At 35.4% G+C, this 14,631-nt stretch overlaps 1 protein-coding gene across 16 annotated transcripts in view; it reads right to left on the bottom strand.

Moving 5' to 3' along the window:
* Positions 1–14,631, bottom strand: part of DLG1 (discs large MAGUK scaffold protein 1) — a 178,745-nt gene that overhangs the window by 16,217 nt on the left and 147,897 nt on the right. For 8 of the 16 annotated variants that reach the window (XM_060198473.1, XM_016185717.2, XM_007517425.2 and 5 more), the window contains 5 exons: positions 13,803–13,902; positions 10,055–10,096; positions 3,524–3,574; positions 1,561–1,662; positions 1,150–1,322 (listed from right to left, as the gene is read on the bottom strand). In XM_060198473.1, coding sequence (XP_060054456.1) covers positions 1,150–1,322; positions 1,561–1,662; positions 3,524–3,574; positions 10,055–10,096; positions 13,803–13,902 — 468 coding nt within the window. Of the gene's footprint in view, positions 1–1,149; positions 1,323–1,560; positions 1,663–3,523; positions 3,575–10,054; positions 10,097–13,130; positions 13,165–13,802; positions 13,903–14,631 lie in introns of all 16 variants that reach the window. The other 8 variants (XM_060198474.1, XM_007517428.3, XM_060198472.1 and 5 more) reach the window with 2 other exon arrangements.

Consider the following 14,631-nt stretch of genomic DNA (forward strand, 5'->3'; position numbering starts at 1 on the left):
TTGAAAATATGAAATACTTGGTTGATTCTTCTTTTCTTTTCTTTTTAAATATTTATTTATTCCCTTTTGTTGCCCTTGTTGTTTTATTGTTGTAGTTATTATTGTTGTTGTTGGATAGGACAGAGAGAAATGGAGACAGGAGGGGAAGACAGAGAGGGGGAAAGAAAGACACCTGCAGACCTGCTTCACCGCCTATGAAGCGACTCCTTTGCAAGTGGGGAGCCAGGGGCTTGAACTGGGATCCTTATGCCGGCCCTTGCGCTTTGAGCCACCTGCGCTTAACCCGCGGTGCTACCGCCTGACCCCCTGATTCTTATTTTCTAAGTTTAGAGTGATTTACACCCAGCAGCATGCTAGACTACACTGTTTTAGCATCACCACATAACTTTTAACCTATTATCAGGATATCATCAAACTATTCTAAAGAATGCTTTCCAAAAATTTGTTTCTATTATAATGCTGTTGGGTATTTTTTACACTGCATCTTATGAAATGATGACACAGGAGAACACTTTGTCTAGTTTTATTACTAGGAGAACATATACTTATTTTCAAGATATAGTACATTCCTACTGATCTATTCTGCTGATCTTTGGATAAAACAAAAGGTCTATCTCTAGCAATTATATACAGTATGTTCAAACAATAGCCTCTACTCTTTGTGTTGTCATTTCTATTTCCTGTCAATCTTTAGCTTGCATATATTGCCCAACTCACCTAAGTTAATGAATTCATAATATCAATTGAAGTAATCAGTGTTGTAACACCTATTCTGTATATTTTTTTAAATATTTATTTCCTTTTGTTGTCCTTGTTGTTTTATTGATGTCACTGTTGTTGGATGGGATAGAGAGAAATGACGAGAGGAGGGGAAGACAGAGGGGGAGAGAAAGATAGACACCTGTAGACCTGCTTCACCGCCTGTGAAGGGAACCCTGTGCAGGTGGGGTGCTGGGGGCTTGAACCGATATCCTTACACTGGTTCTTGCGATTTGCGCCACGTGCACTTAACCTGCTGCTCTACCTCCCGACTTCCCTATCCTGTATTTTTAAAACACATGAACTAAAAGCTTCTATTACATTATTATTTCACATTGACAAAAGGATTTATCTCATTAAAAACTATCCTGGGATGAGTTTGACGCTTACCTTTTCTGCTACTTCCCGCACAGACTGAACACTTGTCCCATACAGATGGTTGTTATACTGGCCAGCTTCAATGAATTTATGTTCCTGGATGTCTTTTTCCATCTGTTCTCTTGAAGTCACAAAATGATAATCTCTTCCATCTACCTCATAATCTCGTTTTGGTCTAGTTGTATCTTTAACAGAAAAGAACTTGAGGTGTTAAGCATTGATAAACATACATCAATCTTCTACTTAAATAATTATAAAGTTTAACATAATAGAGATTATTTAAATTTGAAAGACAATAGTATGCAGGATGAGGAATAGCTGACACATAAAAACCAATAAAAGAAGACAATGTTTTTACTTCTACCATGTACAGTGACAAAATGCTAAGTATGATACTTAAGAATTTTTGTATGGGCTACTCACGAGGAACACATGATCCAAATTTGTCAGGGAATTCTGAGATCAAGTCATCATTTATCCTGTCTTTCATAGGTCCCAATATAATTACAGGTCGAGTATAATTAACTATAAAGATAAACTGCATGTTAAAAATATAAATGCTCAACTAACATCAATGCATTTTATTCAACCAGACAAAGTTTTCACTAATAATGTTTCACTTGCTATTTCATAAACCTGATACTAAGAAATTCAACTTATGTTAATTTCCTGTTGGAAGTCAATCAAATTACATTCAATGTTTTAGCAGATAATTTTTTTATAGAAAAATCAGTATCATCTCATTGCAAATGAGACCGCAATAGTGTTTTGCTAATCCATTTTGAAGTAGGAATTATAAAAAAAGTAGACCAAGGAAAGCAAAGCTACTCCAAAAGCAAGAGAAATTAAAGTGAAAATAAATGTAACTTTATCAAAATAAAAAGCTTCTGTGTAGCCAAAATGTGTTGTATCAAAATGAAAGATATCCAACTGAATGTGAAATGAAAAATGCAAACTAGACATCTGATAAGGAGCGAATACACAAAAAATACCCAAAGAATTCATAAAATTCAACAATAAAAAATAAAAACAACTTGATAAAAAGTGGGCAGAGGACCTGAATAGACATTAATTCAAGAAGGCAGACAAAAAGATGTTCACTATCTCTTATTAAGGAGATGCAAAACAAAAACAATCATAATATACTACCTTACACTTGTGACAACGGTTATTAAAAAAAAAAAGTCAAGAAACAAAATGTTAAAAAAAGACGTGGTGAGAATGTAAACTGATGTAGGTATTATAGAAAGCAGTATGAAGACTGCTTAAAAATTAAAAACAGATTTCTTATGATCCAGTTATATTACTTTTGAGTATTTCTCTGAAAAATGCAAAAATACTTCAAAAGGCTTGATGTGTCCCCGTGCTTCCTTCAGCATTATTCTGGAAATAACTTAAATGCCCACTAATGAGTAAATGAACTGTATTATGTGAATATCACTCAGCTGTATATAAAGAAGTTCTGCCACTTGCAATTGCATGCATGGACCTAGAGGGTATTATGATTAGTGAAATAAGCCAGATGGAAAAACACTGTATGATTTCATTCGCATGTGGTATATAGAGAAAACAAACAGATGAACTAAATAAAGGAAAAAGAACTTTAAGGCATCAAAATTAACTAGTGGCTACTAGAAAGTGGTAGAAGGGCTGAACAAATGAGAAAAGGGGGAAAAGTGTATGGTGAAGGACAGAATTGAACTTTTAGTGGTGAACTGACTATAATATGTATGTATATATATATTGACCTTTCCCCCACTTTCTTAATAGTCAACGACTGCCACCTCTCCAGATTCAAAGGAGGTCTCAAAACTTTACATCAGGCTCAACCTGACGCTGTTGTCTGGCTACGGAAGAAGGGCAAACGCTAGAAGAAGTGGTGCTAGAATCTCACCACTCACGCATGATTTTATTGCTCCTGGAATGATTTCTTTCTTTCTTTACATTTTATTTCAGAGAAAGAAAGAGAACAGAGAGAAACAGAGGGGGACACATATGAAAGCCTATCCTTGCTCTCGGTGGAACTTCCCCCAGTATTGTAGTGTTACTATGTAGTGATGGGTCTCGAACCCAAGGGTTCCTGAATGGCAAAACAAACATTCTACCAAGTAAGCTATCTTCAAGTCCCACATAGGCTGATTTTTAAAAATTATCTACAATTGAGACTTATGCTAAATACAATGTTACTTCAAAAAAAAAAAAGATTAGATATACTATGAACTCAATCTGTCTCTCCTATAATGCATATAGTAAATTTCTACACATATACACACTCACAGGTAGTAAATTTTTAAGACAATTTTACTTTGATGTATAAGTTAGAACTAACTTCTATGTTAAATGTATATTTCTAGAAGAGTATAAAACATCAACAGGTTCCACAAACCTTCTTGTTGGTTCACAGGTTCATAAGACAAGACATATTCTTCTTGACCACCTATGAGAAAGTTAAAACACAGTTGAGAAAATCTGGAAAGGCAACTAATGCTACTTTAAATCTTCACATAGCATAAATTATTCAAGATTTTTCCTGACTAACAAAAGATGTAGAAAAGGGTGCTTTCTATAAATCATAGTGAAATTCAGTAAAAAAGTGGTAAATTATAAAACCATAAAGATAAATCTGATAAACATAAAAACAAAATATAAATGTGTTTATTTAATAAATGCCTTTATGATATTCTGTGTTTTAAAGATTATCATTATAGAATGTATTATTTTATGCCTTATTTGGATTATAAGAATTATTAAATCTTTTTCTTTTTTTGTGGTCATTCACTCATTTAGGCTTTTTTTTTCCCAGTGAGATATATGATATATATATATATATATGATATATATATATACACACACACATATACACTGAAGCTCCCTCCAAGTATCACTGCAGTGTTCTATGTGGTGTGCCAGCGGCTCAAACCTAGATCTCACACACTGCAAAGGAGCTGCCCTCCTAGGTGAGCTATATAGGTTAGCCCCTATCGGATCTTATAAATAATAACACTTAAACGAGCAGTTTTACATGTGAACATATTAAATAATTTTACTACTAACATGAATATGATGTCTTTTTAGCTCTACAAGGTATATATTTAACAAAGTAAACATATGTATACTTAAAACTACCTTAAAATAAAAATACCTTAATGCAAAAACAGTCACTATTCTCTAATGAAAATTCAATAATTCTTTTAAAAAATTTTAATTTATTCTTTAGAAATATGCTTTATTTACTTTATTTTAATGAGAGAGAAATACAGAGAAGAAGACCAGGGCAATGTTCAGCTCTGGAATATGGTGGTTTTGGGGACTGAACCTAGGATCTCAGAGCCTCAGGCATGAAAGTCTTTTGCATAATCATTTATGTTGCCTCCCTAGCCCCCAAATTCAATAATTTTAATAATTCATTTATTTAAATTAAAAACTAACATATAAGATGAGTGACACAAAGCTTTAGAAAAAACAAAGTCCTTTCCTTTCAACAAAATGAAGACAGTACAGGAGATACTATATATTAGGCTCTGATCTTAAAAGCTCTTTAAATGCTCTTAAAATTAAAAGTTTAGAGGTTAAGAATATTCTAAATGCACCAATCACAGACAAAGAAATTGAAACCGTTATTAAGAATCTCCCCAACAACAAAAGTCCTGGACCAGATGGCTTCACAAATGAATTCTACAAAACTTTCAGGAAACAGTTAATACCCATACTTCTTAAGCTATTCCATAAGATTGAAGAAACAGGAATACTCCCTTCCACCTTTTATGAAGCCAACATCACCCTGATACCAAAAGCTGATAGGGACAGAACAAAAAAGGAAAACTACAGACCAATATCTCTGATGAACATAGATGCCAAAATATTAAACAAGATCTTGGCCAACTGGATACAGCAACACATCAAAAAGATTGTTCATCGTGACCAAGTGGGATTCATCCCAGGAATGCAAGGCTGGTTCAACATCCGTAAATCAATCAATGTCATTCATCACATCAATAAAAGCAAAGCCAAAAACCACATGATTATCTCAATAGATGCAGAGAAAGCCTTTGACAAAATCCAACACCCATTCATGCTCAAAACTCTACAGAAAATGGGAATAGATGGGAAATTCCTCAAGATAGTGGAGTCTATATATAGCAAACCTACAGCCAACATCATACTCAATGGAGAGAAGCTGAAAGCATTCCCCCTCAGATCGGGGACTAGACAGGGCTGTCCACTGTCACCGTTACTCTTCAACATAGTATTGGAAGTTCTTGCCATAGCAATCAGGCAAGAGAAAGAAATCAAAGGGATACAGATTGGAAGGGAAGAAGTCAAGCTCTCACTATTTGCAGATGATATGATAGTATACATAGAAAGACCTAAAGAATCCAGTAGAAAATTACTGGAAGTTGTTAGGCAATATAGCAAGGTATCAGGCTACAAAATCAATGTACAAAAATCAGTGGCATTTCTTTATGCAAACACTAAATCTGAAGAAGAAGACATCCAGAAATCACTCCCATTTACTGTTTCAGCAAAATCAATCAAATACCTAGGAATAAAGTTGACCAAAGAAGTGAAAGACTTGTATACTGAAAACTATGAGTTGCTACTCAAGGAGATAGAAACTGATACCAAGAAATGGAAAGATATCCCATGCTCATGGATTGGAAGAATAAATATCATCAAAATGAATATTCTCCCCAGAGCCATATACAAATTTAATGCAATACCCATCAAAGTTCCACCAGGCTTCTTTAAGAGAATAGAACAAACACTACAATCATTTATCTGGAACCTGAAAACACCTAGAATTGCCAAAACCATCTTAAGGAAAAGAAACAGAAATGGAGGCATCACACTCCCAGACCTTAAACTATATTATAAAGCCATCATCATCAAAACAGCATGGTACTGGAACAAAAATAGGCATACAGACCAGTGGAACAGAATTGAAAGCCCAGAAGTAAATCCCAACACCTATGGGCATCTAATCTTTGATAAGGGGGCCCAAAGGATTAAATGGAAAAAGGAGGCTCTCTTCAATAAATGGTGCTGGGAAAACTGGGTTGAAACATGCAGAAGAATGAAATTGAACCACTTTATCTCACCAGAAACAAAAATCAACTCCAAATGGATCAAAGACCTAGATGTCAGACCAGAAACAATCAAATACTTAGAGGAAAACATTGGTAAAACACTTTCCCACATACACCTCAAGGACATCTTTGATGAATCAAACCCAATTGCAAGGAAGACCAAAGCAGAAACAAACCAATGGGACTACATCAAATTGAAAAGCTTCTGCACATCCAAAGAAACTATTAAACAAACAGAGAGACCCCTCACAGAATGGGAGAAGATCTTCACATGCCAGACATCAGACAAGAAACTAATCACCAAAATATATAAAGAGCTCAGCAAACTTAGCCGCAAAAAAGCAAATGACCCCATCCAAAAATGGGCAGAGGAAATGAACAAAACATTCACCACAGAGGAGATCCAAAAGGCTAACAAACATATGAAAAACTGCTCTAGGTCACTGATTATCAGAGAAATGCAAATCAAGACAACACTAAGATACCACCTCACTCCTGTAAGAATGGCATACATCAAAAAGGACAGCAGCAACAAATGCTGGAGAGGATGTGGGGACAGAGGAACCCTTTTACATTGCTGGTGGGAATGTAAATTGGTACAGCCTCTGTGGAGAGCAGTCTGGAAAACTCTCAGAAGGCTAGACATGGACCTTCCATATGACCCAATAATTCCCCTCCTGGGGTTATACCCCAAGGACTCCATAACACCCAACCAAAAAGAGGTGTGTACTCCTATGTTCATAGCAGCACAATTCATAATAGCTAAAACCTGGAAGCAACCCAGGTGCCCAACAACAGATGAGTGGCTGAGAAAGCTGTGGTATATATACACAATGGAATACTATGCAGCTATCAAGAACAATGAACCCACCTTCTCTGACCCATCTTGGACAGAGCTAGAAGGAATTATGTTAAGTGAACTAAGTCAGAAAGATAAAGATGAGTATGGGATGATCCCACTCATCAACAGAAGCTGACTTAGAAGATCTGAAAGGGAAACTAAAAGCAGGACCTGATCAAATTGTAAGTAGGGCACCAAAGTAAAAACCCAGTGGTGAGGGGTAGGCATGTAGCTTCCTGGGCCAGTGGGGGGGGTGGGAGTGGGTGGGAGGGATGGGTCACAGTCCTTTGGTGGTGGGAATGGTGTTTATGTACACTCCTAGCAAAATGTAGACATATAAATCAGTAGCTAATTAATATGAGAGGGGGAAATCAATTGTATGTCTTAAAGTTTCTCAAAAGACAAACTGAATCTTTTTAATATATAGGCTATGTATTTGATATGCGGACTCTCTCAAAAGCCTAGACCAAGTAGATTAGAAGCTTCCAATAGCACAGCTATATACAAGATACTGGGTACTGTCCAGCAAACCATAACAAAGGGACTTTTCAAAGTTAACCCAATTAACAAATAATGTGATGATAATATTAACTATTGATTGTCTTTTTGAACCCTAAGACAGCAGGAACCTCACATCTTCACTATAGAGCCCCTACTTCCCCCAGTCCTGGAACCCTTGGATAGGGCCCACTTTCCCGTATGCATCTCCCAATCCAAACCAAGTAACATTGCATCTGCCGATCACAACCTAACCAAAGCAACGATTGCTACCTCAACATGCTTCACCTCAGAATGTATCCAGAGACTTCACGTGTGGAATGACAACCCTTCAGCTTCATTACTCGGGTGAGATCTTTCCTTTAATAGTACACTCTAATTTCATCTCAGGTAGTTCACTTTCTAACAAAGTCCCATAACCTAGATATACACCAGTTTCTGTGAGAGAGAGCTTATGTGCACACGTATCCATAAACTACTGCAAAATATATACCTGAAAGCAGGACTACACTAGAGTTTACAGTTCCAGATGCCACCAGGATGCTGGCTAGGCTTCCCTGGATTGAAGACCCCACCAATGTGTCCTGGAGCTCAGCTTCCCCAGAGTCACACCCTACTAGGGAAAGAGAGAGGCAGACTGGGGGTATGGACCGACCAGTCAACGCCCATGTTCAGCGGGGAAGCAATTACAGAAGCCAGACCTTCTACCTTCTGCAACCCTCAATGACCCTGGGTCCATGCTCCCAGACGGCTAGAGAATGGGAAAGCTATCAGGGGAGGGGGTGGGTTATGGGGATTGGGTGTTGGGAATTGTGTGGAGTTGTACCCCTCCTACCTTATGCTTTTGTTCACTAATCCTTTCTTAAATAAAAAATTAAAAAAAAAAAGAATATTCTAAAAGAAATCTACAGATGAACTCTGCTCAGTCAAAGTAATAATAATAATAATAATAAAAGGTAAAACATTTCAGGAGGGTTTTCTGCCTTTGGGTGTCCTGGGGCTTTGACTTGGGTGATTTTTCCCCCCTTCTTTTTCTTTTAGGATACAGAGAAACAAAGAGATACAGAGAGAAAGAGACATTACTGCCCCTGCTGTGAATACTATTCCCATATGGTGCCAGGGGCTTGAACCCTGGTCTTCATGCATGGAAAAGTGTTAAAGTGTGAATTCTACTGGGTAAGCTAGCTCCTACTCCCCTCAGAATTTGACACACGGACGCACGCGCGCGCGCGCACACACACGCACGCACTCACATAGAAAATAAACTAGGAAGGATTGTAAGTTCAAATGATTTGATGAAAACAACCAATATTGAAGAAAGTATTTGAAAATATTTTCCTTGACTATCAAAAAAATGACTTTTAAAATAAATTTATCATTGATTTATGTTATATGTAGGCTGTTGTAGCTCCTTTAAATTCATATATTGTAAATATTCTTTCCTACTTTAAAATACACCTTAATGTTTAGGTTTATTATTATAACATATAAAATATTTATTTACAAGTTGTTTTTAAGTGCCATATGGAAAACATGGTTCACACATTAGGAAAAACATGCAATCTGAATAATCCACGCCTAGTAATTCATGCAAATGGTAAGACAGACAGTATATACTTTCATACCCCTTTTTAGTCTAGAAAACCACTCAACTACTTTGGTGACTTCTCATTTAGAAGTTAATACTATAATTTAAAAAATCACATTCCCGTATCATAAAAAAGAACTTAAGTAATTGGTATGCAGAAAAATAACCAATTAATGAGGATTAAAAGTATATATTGTCAACATTAAAACTACTGGAGACTGATTAATAGGATGAACCTTTTGAGCAGCCATACTCATCTGTAATCAAGATTACTTTCACATTAGACAGCAGTAAAAAAAAAAAAAAGTCAGAAAAGCAATTTTAATTTTAAGGTACTATAACTGATACTCATACATGCTCTCCTCCTCCCATGCCCAAATCTATCAAAAAATTTTACCTGTTTGTACAAGTGTAACATCAAGAATGTAACACAAGTCAGCGTTACAGTTTGCAAAATTTAAAATTTTCCTTCACCATTTCTTACATTTCTTATATTCACCAAAAGTTGGTGGAAACTTAAGCCAGACCACATTGTTAACAAAATAAAAAAGATAGTGAACCGTGATTTATTATTACTAAAAGTATTTTAATAATCATGTTAAAAACAAAATGGGCAAATATAAATTTACCCTTCAGTTATTTACTTCTTGTAAGATACCCATATATGCACTGTATATATAAATAGCACTGCTGTAAAAAAAGGATCTTAACATTTAATTAAATTTATAGAAATTCATTTCTGTATATAACACATGGCTTTATTTTTCAAGTACAAATTTTTACTTGGTTTTCCTTGGTTTAGAAATGTTAAGCATCCAATTTTCAGATTTTAGGGCATGTCATTAAGGGGAAAATTCCCAAATAAAATATATTACCAAAGAACAAGTAACTTAAAACACTTACGGTAACTACTTTCACTATCGCTGGCATTAGAAGTTACATGCTCTGAAATTACAGGACAATGGAAAAATAAAGAAAAGGTCATGAGTTCAAAAAAAGGGGAAACTATTGAAATAAACACAAGATGACATTATGTAACATGTTGAGATAGAAAGTACATATAACCAGAGCATTTTTTAAAAAGGCATTCTTGATTTACTTTGAAAAGCTTAATTTTTTTTTTCAAATAAATGAATACAGATTGGCAAGGCAACCCCTGTAAGGACAATGCCTCATTTTCGTGCTATAGTTTATAAACAAGTCTAAATTACAAACAGCAAAGTGAAAGTGAAGATGGCAGAGTAACCCCAAGTTCAATGTAGACATATCAACCAAAACCAGAATATATAGCTGGCAATATTAAATTCATGAATATTTATGAATATCTATGAAATAGTAACGACTGATAACAGCGGTAATGAGAAAAAAATGCTCATTTTAATGAAGGCATTAAAAAATATTTTCCTTTTGGTTAGCTATTCCCGTTAATGAAGAGAGTTAAAACCCACGCTCTTGAAATCATTTATGGAAATGCAATTTAGATGTCAGATTCAGGTACCTCTTAAAGGTCAAATGGAAGGGAATTCTACAATATGAGGCTGTATTTTAAAATACACTTATTTCTGAGAAATAATGGGTCGGTACTTACAAAACAAAATGTTAAACTATATACACCTAGTTGTAAATTGGTCCCTCATTCATAGTGGCCCCATTTCAGAACTTGTTTTGTATACACATTCTAATGTAAATGTAACTTTTCCATCAATGTTACTGATTAAAAGTAAACATGAAAACTTAAAATTATGTCAAGGGGCCGGGTGGTGGCATGCCTGGTTGAGTGCATGTTACAGTGCCCCGGTCCCCACCTGCAAGGGAAAAGCTTCTTGAGCGGTGAAGCAGGGCTACAGGTGTCTCTGTCTCTCTCCCTCTCTGTCTCCCCCCTTCCTTCTCGATTTCTGGTTGTCTCTATCCAATAAGTAAAGGTAATTAAATAAACTTTAAAAAGTAAGAAAAAAAGAAAAAAAATTATGTCAAGAGAAAGAGAGAAGGAGAAATATCTGCTGTACCATACCATAACAATTATACTATCACTAAAGAGTTCAGAGAAAGGTAGAACTTATTATTTTTAAATAAAGGTTAATTATTGAACTGCTGTTACAGTGAAAAATAAACCTGCTATTCTGCAGAGACAACTTCCTTAATTGTGAACATGTACATTTTATTATCATTATTTTTTTTGACTTGAAGGTTAACAATGGGGCTCAGTGCCTGCACTATGAATCCACTGTACCTGGTGGCCATTTTTTTATTGGATAAGACAGAGAGAACTAGAGAGGGGAAGGGGAGGCAGAGAGGGAGAAAGACAGACAACTGCAGACCTGCTTCACTGCTTGTGAAGTGACCCCCTTGTAGGTAGGGATCCGGGGGGCTCGAAGCAGGATCCTTGCACTCTGTATTATGTGTTCTTAACTTGGTGTGCCACTGCCCGGCCCCCTGAACATGTATATCTTAACTACAAACCACAAACCTAAATTATACAAAATGGCAGCTTTAATAAAGTTTACATCAAAAAATTCCCATGTTAACACATGGATTTTAGTAACATTTTATTTGATGAGTAATACTCTACTGGAATGATAAATAACAAGGTTTCTATTTAATTTTTGAGTTGGCATTAAATTATTTTCTTTCTTTTTAAAATTTATTATTTATTTACTTATTGAATAGAGATAGTCAGAAATCAAGGTGGAAGGGGGAGATAGAGATGAAGAGAGACAGAGAGACACCTGTAGCCCTGATTCATCACTTGAAAAGCTTTCCCTCTGCAAGTGGGGACTGGGGACTTGATCCCAGGCCCTTTTGCATTGTATCACGTGTACTCAATCAGATATGTTACCACCCAGCCCCAAGTTATTTTCTAAAAACATAAGTAAATTTTGTATATGTAATTTTTGATCTTTGTCCTATTTCTTTGTATTAATTCCAAGAAGGAGTGGTACATATAAAAGTTTTAAAATCTGTATTAAAATTGGTATTTGAATCTCTAATATGTAAAGAAAGCAACATTAGTTACTACAATGGAATGAGAGGAGGAGATGTGAGTGAGGACAGAAGAGTCAAAACTGGGAGCCAAGTGGTGATACACTTGGTAGAGCACACAAGTTACTATGTGTAAGAGCTGGGTTCAAGGCTGGGGCCCCTTCTGCAAAAGGGAAGCTTCCCAAATGGTGAAGCATTACTGCAGGTGTCTCTCACTCTCTCCCACTTTCCTCTCCATTTTTTTTTTTTTCCCTTCCAGGGTTACTGCTGGGCTCAGTGCCTGCACCATGAATCCACCACTCCTGGATGCCATTTTTTTCCCCCTTTTGTTGCCCTTGTTGTTGTAGCCTTGTTGTGGTTATTATTATTGCCATTGTTGATGTTGCTCGCTGTTGGATAGATGTTAAAAGAAAAACAAAAACATTTCTTATAATTCTCAAAATTTACAACCTCTTAACAAGATATATACAACTTCCCTCCTACTAGACTTTTATTAGGAAAATGAGGCCCACCATTCTCTAATATTTAAGATCCATTGTGTTTTTATACTTTCACTTAATTGCAATGTTTACCTAGCAGAATCAAAGTATTTCTATTTTGTTTTAACAAAGAAGAAAAAAGGGGTATGGATGAAACTGCAAGGAAGATTATTTTCTACATTCTAAAAATGAAGGTAGTATTGTTTTGAAAAACTTTTTAAAAAGTTTTTTTATATAAGATACCTGGTGAAATTATTGCCATAAGAACTTTTATAAAAAAGGAAAATAAGCAGTTTTTCATAAGACATGAAAAATTGAGCACTAGAAAAAAAAAAGTTGCATGGCATAGAAATAAAACTCCCAAGCATATTATTAACCTAAATAGCCTAAAAGCAAGCAATCTAAAACCATCCACCTCCTCATGCCAGAAGGGCACTACCATGAATCTCAAAATGTATCTGAAAAAGGTGGGTCTGTAGATGGAGGTTAAAAAATAACTCGGGAATATTTTGATCACTTACTCAGGCCTTTTGATCCCATGTCGTCAGGGATCTCCTGTAGAGAGTAGTTCCCAGAGAGCAAGCAATAAAAAGATAATCAAAGAAAAATACTTGTCAGTAATGCATAAAATTGGTGCTACAATAAGAGACAGTTCCAAGACCATTACAGGTGCACATATCTTAGAGAGCATTCTGCAGATTTCTGAAAGTCTAAAATAGCCTAGCTACTAAATGGAGTCTATTAAAAGAAAGCTCAGTCTTAGAGGAGCAAAATTTGAGACTACTGCTATTTTAAAGATAAAATTCCAAGTTGTCTACATATAATGAAGAAAAGGAATAAACTGAATGACTCCAGGTGATCTATTAACTGTCAATGCAGTTTGTAAGGTATACCTTTTTTTTTTTTTTTTTTAATTCTAAAATACTCCTTAAATTTTTCTTATAAAAACCCTAATATGAAATCATTCTATTTTGAACATATAACTTAAAAACACTATTTAAATTTGAGAAAGCTTAAGGTGTCCTCCAAAGTTTAGACTGGCATATCAATTTACGCCTAATTCAATTGCTCCTGGTTAAGATAAACTAGCAACCTGTTGCAGCTCTTGAAACTGTCTCCATGGTAACAACCAACTGCAGGGCAGTAGGTCCCTCTATATAATTTTTAGTTGACCACTGGATCCACATACTTACGGTCAGCATCACTTGTTTCCTGCTCACTCTGGTCCTTGTTCTTGTAGAAGGGGAATTTTCGGGAAAAGAGGTTCTTTTTACGCTTGTCATTGAATGACTGCTGAAGAAGAGAAGGAGGGCAAAACAAAGGGATGTCTACTGTCTGCGTGTACAAAGGCCCAGCCTAGTAGCTCTTGTGGAAGCCGACTCTTGTGACCACAGTGTGCAGTTTGTCTATTAATGTTACTTTAATGATATATAATAAAGTGATTTTTCTAATTTTGTATCAACTCCTATAACATTTTTCAACTAAAATGTTAAAAATTGAAAGAGTGCAATTCAGTAAGTGCTACTTGATAAACAAGGAAGACAAGTAAGATTAACTGTTACTATAGTATAAACTAAGCTCATATATGTTCATGTTAATTCACATTTTTCTCTAAGTGTTTCCAGGTACTAGCTGGTCTATGGCAAAAGTTTTGTTAAATGTTTATCTATTCAAATAATTCATATGCATTTGGTAGTAATCTTCATTTTCCTTTGGTTTAAGCATATCCCACCCCTTTTTGGAGTGACTAAATCAACTAAAAAAATGCTAAAAAAAAAAAAATGCTAAAAAAAAAAAACAAACATCACCACCAAAACAAAAACTCTCAAAATAAGAAAGTTGTCAGTGCTGAATATTTAAAAAAATGATTTTTTGAAAGAAAAAAGATAACTAAATGTGTATGGCATGAGTCAAAAAATAGAAAGATAGGTTTGCCAAGTACCTAGTCTAGCAAAAGTCTATCTAAAAAAGGAACAACTTGAATACTATTACAACTGGTCTTTATACTTATCTAGATTACTT

The sequence above is a fragment of the Erinaceus europaeus genome, chromosome 9 (genome assembly GCF_950295315.1).
Source record: "Erinaceus europaeus chromosome 9, mEriEur2.1, whole genome shotgun sequence".
In the NCBI taxonomy this organism is placed as follows: domain Eukaryota; kingdom Metazoa; phylum Chordata; class Mammalia; order Eulipotyphla; family Erinaceidae; genus Erinaceus; species Erinaceus europaeus.